This window comes from Pristis pectinata, chromosome 19, assembly GCF_009764475.1.
Source record: "Pristis pectinata isolate sPriPec2 chromosome 19, sPriPec2.1.pri, whole genome shotgun sequence".
Lineage (NCBI taxonomy): Eukaryota > Metazoa > Chordata > Chondrichthyes > Rhinopristiformes > Pristidae > Pristis > Pristis pectinata.
The window spans coordinates 23,832,211-23,843,126 of NC_067423.1; the positions used below are offsets into that span (position 1 = coordinate 23,832,211).

General features: G+C 39.4%; 1 protein-coding gene across 1 annotated transcript in view; it reads left to right on the forward strand.

Moving 5' to 3' along the window:
* The window catches only part of LOC127580463 (putative interleukin-17 receptor E-like), a 36,302-nt gene extending 29,001 nt beyond the window's left edge, over nt 1–7,301 (forward strand). The window contains exons 14-18 of the mRNA XM_052033969.1: nt 604–669; nt 1,751–1,808; nt 2,697–2,807; nt 4,748–4,802; nt 5,823–7,301. Of these exons, the coding sequence (XP_051889929.1) occupies nt 604–669; nt 1,751–1,808; nt 2,697–2,807; nt 4,748–4,802; nt 5,823–5,859 (327 nt within the window). The 3' untranslated portion in view covers nt 5,860–7,301. The remainder of the gene's footprint in view (nt 1–603; nt 670–1,750; nt 1,809–2,696; nt 2,808–4,747; nt 4,803–5,822) is intronic.
* Nucleotides 7,302–10,916: the final 3,615 nt, after the last annotated feature.

The window sequence follows — 10,916 nt, forward strand, 5'->3', positions numbered from 1 at the left end:
CAAATTGGGTCATTCTATTTGATGTAGCATTGCACTGGAAATTAGGCCACATTGTCCTGGGCACTGCTGGGATAACTAGGCCTTCACAGTGCTTTACTGGAACATTAAGGTAACCTCCACCGTTCATCCTTCCAACCTTTGTGTGTGTGTGTGTGTGTGTGTGTGTGAGAGAGAGAGAGAGCGAGAGAGAGAGAGGAAGGACACACACACACACACACACACACACACACACACACACACACACACACACACACACACACACACACACACACACACACACACCTCTTCACCCAAACAAACACCTTGCTGATCACCAGGCCTGTGCCAAGCATTAGCCTGAACAGGGGTATAACACCAGGCCTTTTTCCATTCCCTGGGCAGCACATTTGCAGACAAAAGAAAGTGCAGTGCCTAACCAGTTATTACCATGGCCCTGATTCTCAAGCACAATATCTTGACCACTGCATTTTGTTCTCTTGTGATGTCATTGGGTATCAATTAGTACAGAGAAAGATTTGAAATAGCTTGAGAAATGCTCAAATCTTTTATGTACTAGTTTCTGTGTCAATGCCATAAATATTAACACAGCTTATTTCATTATAGATGGGTGTCTATTCTGAAGTTTTCAACTTTCCTTATGATGAACGTGACAGCAACATTTGTGTGCAGGTATGTGAGGGCGAAGTTGTATCATTTTATCCTTCCTCTCATTCATTTTTGTTTTGTTCCAGAGCTGGAAATTCTTAGTGCAATGAAATGTTGGGAATAATTGTGATCTTTTATCCCCCTAGTCATGTATAAGAGAAGCTAGGCTGATCGGTGTGAATCAGATTAGTCTCTTGTATCTCCCTCTTAACTTTACCATTGTACTATGTGACCTGTTCCTTGCAAGTACTTTCAGGGAGGGTGTGGAACTGATATTTATTTCTTCTTGGGAGCAGAGGAATCTTGGGTGTGGGTGCACAAATCATTGAAAGTAGCAGGGCAGGGCAGGTTAAGAAAGTGGTTAATAAGGCATACACAGTTTGGAGCTTGATCAATAGAGAATTGGAAAACCTGTTGAAGTTTTATAAAACATTGGTCCAGCCTTAGCTGCAGTATTGTGTTCAATTCTGTTCAATTGTGTTGGCTTCATTATAGGAAGGGGAAAGATGTAGGGTACTGGGGAGGGTACAAAAGAGATTTTTAAGAATGGTACCTGGGATGAGGGATGACACTTACAAGGATAGTTTGGAGATGCTGGGACTGTTTTCCTTGGAGAAAGGGAGGGGAGATCCGATAGAATTATATAAAATGATATAGGGTGTGGATACTGCTGATGAAGGGATGACATGAGAAAATAACTCTATGTAGCCTGAGTTTTGGAATTTGGAATGCACTACCTGCAGATATTGTGGAGGCAGGTCCCACTGTGGCCTTCATGAGGGAATCAGATAATTACACAGTGAGGAAAGATTTGCAAGGCTGCGGAGAAGAGGATGGTGTATGGAACTGAAGACTTTATCTGGTAGAGAGGTGGTGTAGACAGGAGAGGCCAAATGGTGTTCCTCTGTGCTGTAACCATTCTGTAACCAGAATTTCCAGGAAGCCACTCACTGCCAGTTGCACACTATGTGTAGGTCAAGGATTCAATCCTGAATCTTCACATGGCACACTTGCCCATCGGGCTGAGAAGTTTACCCTAATTTTATTTAAAGGTAATAATTTTTTAATCATTTTTAATGCAAATCTAAATAATTTGTCATGGCAGGGATGGCGGACAGATATAGAATATTCAGTTCGGATACAGATCTGCGGCATGTTGTCCAGTAAGTAGTTGGCTTTCCTTTTTTAAAAGAGTTAAATTGCTGATGTAGTGAGAAAAATCTAATTGAAGTGATTTAGTAACAATTTATAATTCATAACAATAAACTCTCTTTAATGTTAGAATGGAATAATAAACAACATTATCAATCTCCATACACCTTTCCTAGCTACCTGTAGTAATACAGTCTAAATTTACATTTCATCCAATGAGCTATAGTCAGATTGGACCTGGTCTAAAACCATAACACATTTTCTTGGGTCAAGGATCATTGGCTAATGAACAGGTTGCCCACCAGCAGACCTGATGAGACCATGGATGTAGTGCTGCAGCACCAGAAGAGGCCATGATTGACTTATAAGTAGCCAAAAAATCTATGAAGAAGGCAGGGACTACACCTGGTCTTCATGGAGATGGGGATCAAAGCAGGTTCTGGTAATGATCGAAACCAAAGAAAGTCACACCAGGTAACAAAACTTGTATAAGTTCTGACAGAGAATGAGACCTGTCTAGTTTGAGGCAGAGAATAAGATTAATGTAGGTCGTGACAGAGTGAGATCTGTGTTGGTTATGACAAGGAGCAAGTCATGGAAGAGACCCAAACATTAAAAAAAAATGCATGCAGCTAGAATGGAAGGAACGGAGGATTTTTTTAGTCTCCTCCACAGGCCCAGGACCACCTTGATCACCGCTGATCCTGGGGAGTAACAGCAGCCGGGGCACCAGAAGGAAAGTGGCAATAGAGTTCCAGGTGCCACCTGCCCCTCCCCTATGCTACCTCCACGTTAGGGATGCAGGAATGAAAACGGAGATTGGTGTGGTATGTCTCCCCATATGTTTTACACACTCTTACATACAATATTACCTAAAATTCATTTATTTTCTCTTACAGAAGAAAACTACACTAAGGCTTCCCCACAATTTCTCTGGCCAATGGCAATCACTGCTATTTTATTGATTACAGTGACCCTGGTGATTTTTACTGGATACATGTTATTCACAGGTTAGAAATTAATGGAAGTATAAATGCATAAAGCTATAGTACATTATTTATATATAAACTGTCACTATTTGCATGGATTAAAATATTGTTTGGTGATAATTAGCAGGTGTCATTTATCTCAGGCCTATTCCCTCTGAGGTGTCCAGTTTTCATGGTAACTCATTACATAGATTTTTGTTTATTTGTCATTTTAAGGCTTCTTTTGAAATTCACAGATTGGTCATTGAAGTTACTACAAATTCGAATCTCCCGATCTTTAAACCTGAAATCCCTTAGTACCTTTGCTTCACGGTTCAGTACTTATCCCCCTCTCAGATACTTCAACTAAGCCTGGAATCTGTGGCCTTTTGGCAGTGCTTTCTAGTGGTTGATTACCTGTTCCCATTCCAACAGGTCCTCTCTGTAAGTTGGGTCAGGCATCTCAGGCTCAGGTTGGGGGTGGACTGGCTGTGGTCAGATTCTGTTCAGCTTGTGTTAGTTTTACTACATGAGCAGATCTCAGTTTCTTCCCTATTTTGTGCAGCAGATTTCACCTTTTATCAGCTTAGTTACAACCTGGAAATGATGGGGCTTGTGGTAACCTGATGGAGTGGGAGGAGCAGCAGTGTTAAAAATGCTGGACTCGGTGACCAACTCCCCTGCCACTGCTGGGGCAACTATTGAGCAGCCCGGGTAACCTTCTGAATCAGCCAGAAGCCCAGATGGTGATAATAAGGTCCCACACAACTTTCAGGGACAATTGACTATAATATGTACCTTGCACTCTCTTCCCAGTTAAATAAGGTAGTAGAGAGGGAAAAGCCCATGAAAGGTGAGAGGTAAGTCCTCTCTGTGCAGCATATAGGAGTGGGAATGACCCTGTGGCTTCCACATGAATTATACCTTCATTCGATCCCACTGGACTCACATTTTGGTGACGCTTACCGTGGAGTTGCCTGATGGGGGCCAGTCCCCAGCTGGCAAGTTGCATCAGGATACCAGTCCAGGGTGTGTATCCTCCCTGGTAATGAGCTCAGACCCTTGATAGACAGGACCTCAGAGCAATATAACTGAACATTTTCTTCTCGTTGATCAATTGAGATGTCAGCTCTATCCTTTTGCCCTTCATTTGATAGTATCCTATTACAGGAGACAGCTGTTCCCTAACTAACTTGTTGATTGATTTTATTGTTTGCATGTGGTGGGGGTACTCTTGGCAATATTGTAAAACTGGCAATATGGAAACTTGTTACATTCATAAAGTCTTAGAATCATTTTACTGCACAAAGCAGGCCCAGAAAAAGCCATTGAGACCAGTCTGGTTGTTTAGCTCTCACTTGATGGCCTGATATACCAGGTACTCAAATTATACCATTTGGAAGCAAAAACTGATATAATGTCCCATGAACAGTCAAGCAAGTATCGTCCTTTTGGTATGAATTAAAGTGGCTGTTGGTTAGTGATAACTCACTCTGAGCTGGGGGAGCTGAATACTGAGGTGTGGAAGCATTGTACATATTCAATGTAAGACATTTACAATAGTTTCTATGGTTTGTTAAAGGTATATTCGTAATCAGTTCCTGGAAAACTAACATCTTCCTGATGCTTTTCAGATTTTCATCAATATTTTAAATATAAAACCATTTTGTATTACTACAGCCCAGCTATCATTTACCTGAGCAAGGCAGGGATTCTGATTTAATCTGGCCATCAATTTTTGTGGGGTGAGACTTGGAAAATGCAGTATGTTTAGGTCAAGGTCATGGCTAGGGCCACAAAATGAAGCCTTGCTCAAGGTCAATGTAAAAAAAAATGAGAATAGTTTCAGCTGTCCTGAAGGGTAAACAGTTGAACATCAGCTGCCAAGGTTTATCGTACAGTTGCATGTCGAAGTTTGTTTTTAAATGTAATTATTGCTAAAGTTGTCTTGTTTTTGTTCATGTTGCTTAACATTTATACAGCGCTTCAACCGCCTTACCAGAAAGTGTTCCTGTATTCAAGCCAATTATCCAGAAGGTAGGAAAGCTTTAATAGTGACTAGTAGAAGCACTAAAATAAAACAAGACTTTTCTTGTTGTTCATTGATACCTTAAGATCTTTGTGGCATAGATGTATGGGTGACATTGTTCAAATCTCTTATTAATTAGCATGGAAGCAATGATCAAAGGTAATGATATCTGAAATTGACATCAGTTTGAGATCAAAAGCAATAATATATGGAAATGTAACATTCTACAGTATTCCTTAATTTTCTTTTTCTTTAAATATACAAATCACAACCTGTCCAAAGAACCCTCTGACTCTCAAGTCTTGACCAATTGGGTGACCCCTTCGTCGAGCACCTTCGCTCTGTCCCCCACAACAGCCAGGATCTCCCAGTGGCCATCCACTTCAATTCCACTTCCCACTCCCATACTGACATGTCTATCCACTGCCTCCTCCACTGCCACCTTAGGGCCAGACGCACGTTGGAGGAGCAACACCTCATATTCCGCCTTGGTGGTCTCCAACCTGACGGCCTCAACATTGATTTCTCTAACTTCTGGTAACCCCTCCCCTCTTCCTTTTTGTTTTTCCCTGCCCCCCTTTGTTTTCCCTCATTCTTGTGGCCCCTTCACCCCTTCTCTTTCCCCTAACCTGCCCTCATGACCTGTCACTACCTCCCTCCTATTCCCCACCTCCTTCCCTTTCGTCCATGTTCTACAGTCCTCTCTAACTGGATTCCTTCTTCTTCAGCCCTTTGCCTCTTCTACCTATCAGCTCTCAGCTTCTTACATCACTCCCTTTCTTCCCCCCTCCTCCACCCACCTACTTTCCCCCCTCACCTGGACTTGCCTATCACCTGCCAGCCTGTGCTCCTTCCCCTTCCCCCACCTTCTTATTCTGGCTTCTGCCCGCTTCCTTTCCAGTCCTGATGTGGGGTCTCAACCCGAAAAGTTGACTGTTTATTTCCCTCCATAGATGCTGCCTGATCTGCTGAGTTCCCCCAGCATTTTGTGTGTGTTACATTACTGAAACTTTCTTATTATATTTCAGCATCGACGTGGACGTGAAAGAAATTTCTCACTTTTGAAAGTTTTGCTATCCACTTTGAGCTAACCAAAGAATCTTGGTGTGAAATGAGGATGAAGTTTACTCTAAGCTGTTTGTATGGGGAAAATAATGCTTCGGACCATCAACAGATGTCTTGATAGTTATTCCTCTGGAAGATGACCAAGATTATAAATGCAGCACTTCAAATTTGATTAAAGATTTCCAAAGAGAAAGTTCAGTGTTTAGTTAAGAAAGATGGCAAGACTAATAGGTTTGACTCTTGATAATGTTGCTGTTCTGTTCCTGATAATAAACCAAGCATTTCAGTCTTAATATGTGTGGATAAAACTACATATAGCTATTTAACTCATTATAATCCATGTCAAATGTATGTGACTTATTGTTTGCAAAAATATATTAGAGGCGTGTTTTCACCTTTTGCTGTTTGCTTGTACCTTAAATACCAGTTATGAAGAAACAAACCTCCTACTTTTTTAGTGTGTCCATCCTTGTCAAAGGCTGACTATAAATCTGAGTCATTTAGATTGTCCAGTGGTAACACATCAGTGCTTGGTGCAGAAAAGTAAAAAGATATTTTTTGTTTTGCAGAAAGACAACCTCATTTTTAACCTTGTCCAAAATAAATGACACCCATGGCAGTACTAAAATATCTCGAGCACTAGTTCTGAGTTTGAACGGAGATGTATTATCAATTAACTTTTAGAAATATCTATATTTGAATTAATGTGAATTTTATAAAGATTTGTGGTGACAACCTATTTGGAAATAATGTTTCCATGATCGGACTACAATACCCAACTAAATATATTTTAAACTCTAAATTAAGTGAGACTGATATTGAGTTAAGATTGTAATGAATATTCCACATGGTGATTTGTTGAACCATTTTGTATTTGCTGTTGTGTTAATATCAATATGGCATTTGTATTTTAAAATGTATTTTAAAATATACTTCTGAGTATTACAAATTGTGTTTTATTGGAATGTACACCTTCCCTTTCAGTGAGAATGATTTATATCTGTTACAACATATTGTGATACAAATAATAGTGAATCTGCAATTTGGAACAACCATTTAAAATTTTAGACACCTGCTAGATAGAAGTTTTTTTTACATGGAACTTTTATAATTTAATGTGTGAGCCATTGAATTAATTACCATTAAGAAATGGTTTGGTACAAGTTCTCTGAGGTACAAGAAGGTATGAAATAATAAATTATAATCATGGTAATTGGTTATAGTTTGTTAGAAATGCCATTTGATTTATTAACATATAAAACAAAATGAAAGTGTGTTTTCATTGAATATCTTAGTGTTCTGTTCCTCCTGTATTATATATATGTATTTATAAGCTGAAAATGAATTTAGAAAGCAATACAAAAATTCAATTGTTTTTTAACCATGTAAATATACAATATCATTTGTTAAGTGTGTGAAATAGAACTTCATTATAATTTTCAAAAAACAAGCAAATAAAAGAGAAAGTTATTTTTTGTATTACTGTTAATATTTATTTTGATGCAGCTGATGAATGTTTTTCTCTTCCTTTATTTACTTACACCCCAATGACCAGAGAATGACAAGTTTCAATACAGGACCATGTAGTTGGTCCACATTTGGTAAATGCAGGACATGAGGTTCAGAAATTCTAGTGATTTAATCATAATGGATTCCATGTTTTCCTTTAAGGACTAACCATATTTGGACATGCAATAAATTACAGAAGCCCCTGGTTTCTAACATTCCCATTTTATTAATGGAATTCCTTCAGACCACCATTAATGGCCAACCTACTGGTGTAAGTTTTGGAATGGCCTCTCCTTCATTTTCCTCCTGCAGGACCCACATTCAAACTCATCTCTTGTGATGCTTTTGGTCACTTGTCTAATGTCCTTTGGGTTAATATGAATTTTTCAGTTTGAAGCTTAAAAGCTGTTCTTTTTTTATGGTGGATATGATGTTTACTTTCACTATGTGGATGATTTATAGGACTGGTGATTCCGCTGCCTACCTAGGTTCGTAACAGGCTATTAATTGAATTACTGCTGGTTGTGCAGAAATCGTGATTAGGGACTTCTAATAAATGACAATAAAAAACAGAGATCCTTATTTTGTGGTTCCAAGGTCAAGAGATTACCATAATCCTAATGTAACAGCTAACTCTAGGATACCCTCCCCTTTCTCCATTACACCACTTCACAGTCTGTGTGTTTCAAAATGCCTTAGTTCTCTCAACCATGCAGAGATTCTACATTTTTGTTCAATTTCTGGAATTGTGGATCACTCTACAACTGCATGTACACCTGCCAAATTTGTTAATATAAGTAGAGTTAGCCACTTTTCCTGCAGGTTTTGCTGCTATATTCCACCTCAAACTGCCTGACATTTTGATTTAACAAGAGCTCAGTTTAATCCAGTTTATCATGTTCTTGCTAAACTGGTTGGTCATGTACTTACCTTCCTGTCCTGGGCTGGATTAGAAGCTAAATACATGATGTATTTGCAAGAACATGAATTTAGAATTTATCTAACTTAATGCAACCAACAATCTGCTGGAGGAACTCAGCAGGTCGAATGGCATCTGCTGCAGGAAAGGAAATGTCAATGTTTCTGGTGGAAACACTGCATCAGTCTTCCAGCAGATTGTTTGTAGCTCCAGATTCCAGCATCTGCAGTCTCTTGTGTCTCTTATCTAACTTTATGGCCATTTCACTATCATTAAGAAGTAGTGCTGTCAAAGTTCTCTGAGATACAAGAAAATGGGAGATAAACAATTGCAATGCTATAATCTATTATAATTTTGTTAAAATGCCATTTTGATTTATTAATATTATGTAAAAATGAGTTTATATAGCTGTATTTTCAATGACCATCTTAGTGTCCTGTAGTTTATTTTCTATAATTATATAAACTGAAAGATTATTTTAGAAAAGGATACACAAATGTGAGCTAATTCTATTTTTAACCATGTAAATACCCATCACCTTGGCAATAAAATTGCTGGTATATTCTGTTTCTTTTCTTAAACACAGGCCTCCACAATGAACTCTCATGTACAGAGCAGCAATGCCATATGACAGGATTTCAATCCATGGATGAATTTCAATGTTCATTCCAATATCCCATCTAAGAGATCTCCTTTCATGGAGAAAGTGTAGTGATACTTTTGACTTGTCTTACCTGGTGTTCTGTTAAGGTTGGAACTTCATACTGGACCCATGTTACATGGTGATGAAACTCCTCTACTGTTTCCACATTCATCTGTTTGCGTAAAAATATGTTCAGTAAAACCTGCACCCCAAGCCTTACAAGTTAGACTTGAGTTAAACAACAAAAATCCCAACACAGTAGGACAGACCAGTCAGTTGTTGCACTGGTATTTCCAGTGCAAAGTGTAAGTCAGTAGTTCCCCTTCCATTTGCAGACTGAGCCCACAGGGAATTGCTGGCCTGTGCTTAGTGCTAAGAGTCCTGATGAAGGGTCTCGACCTGAAACATTGACTGTTTACTTCCCTCTATAGATGCTGCCTGACCTGCTGAGTTTCTGCAGCATTTTGTGTGTGTTGTTAGTGGAGTTCCTCGAGCAATTTGTTAGTGTTTGTTTGTGTTGCCTGATAGGGTGGTGGAGGCAAATTCATTGGGGGCTTGGATGGGCACGTGAGAGAGGAAAATGAAGGGATATAGGCATTCTGTAGGTAGGAGGGATTAGCTATGTCAGCGCAACATTGTGGGCTGAAGGACTTGTTCTGTGCTGTACTGTTCTATGTTAGAACAGAGAAATCTGCCTCTGGTCCAATGATATCTTGTCAGATCTGGAACCGCCTCTGTTATCCCCTCCACCCTCACAGCCTGATCTGATGGAGTACCCTCCTCTTTGCTTTGATTCTATTAGTTATTAGTTATGATTGTGTGCTGTTGCACCCAGTCTAATTAGGAAGTTGCTCAAGGAGCATTCGATGCTCCACATTCATTTCTGTGAATAAAAGGATGTATTCACAAATTGCAACAACTGACTAGTCTGCCACACACTGATGAAATATAGACAGATTATTGTGAAACACAAGAACATAGGAGCAGAAATAGGCTTCCAGGCCCTTCACCTCTCAAATTTAATCTGATCATGGCTGGTCTATGCTGGCCTCAGCTTCTCTTCTGTGCCATTTCTTCATACTCTTGTATTCCTCGATCTATCAAATATTTATTCATCTCCACTGTAAATACTTCTAATAATCCAGCTTCAACCATCTATCAGGACAGAGGTTTTTGGCGATTTACCATCCTCTGCGATAAGAATGTTCTACACACCTCCAATTTAAATTACTATCTCCTTATCTTGTAGTTATGTCCCCATGTTTCAGACTCTTCCACTAGTGAGAGCATCCCAACATCTGCCCTGTCAAGCCCCTTTAGTAACTTCTATGTTTGAATAAGGTCACTCCTCATTCTTCTAAACTCTAAGAAAAACTGTTAAGTCTCACTTGGTAGGAAAACCCTCTGATCCCAGGAATTAGTCTGGTGACTTTCCTTTGTACTGCCTCCATTATTACTCAATTTTTTTTAGGTGAGGGGACCAAAACTGTGCACAGTATTCCAGATGAGGCCTCACCAACACCCTGTGCAAGTGCAATAAAACCTCTCTATTTGCAATGAAGGCTAAAATGCAGTTTGCTTTCTTAGCTACCTATTGAACTTGTCTGCTCGTTTTATGTGATTCATGCAGTAGAACACATAGATTACTTTTTACTTCACTCAGTTGCAGTCTCTCTCCATTTAGATAAAAATCTGTCTTTTGATATCTCTTATCGTAGTGCATGGCCTCATACTTCCCCACATTAGACTCCATTTGCCAGTCCTTTGCTGGAGTAGCTAGTGTAGTGTGGTGTAGAAACCCTTGTGGTAAACACATCCATGTATACTGCTGGTCTTTGAACGTAAAAGCTAGTCTTCTAGATAGCAGTGAAAAGCGTTGGTGATCAGAGAACATAACCAATTAACTCAGCCACCAGGACAGGAGGCAATATTCTTATTCAGCATCCAGTAATGGAAGAGAACAACTCACTATCTTATATCCTCTAA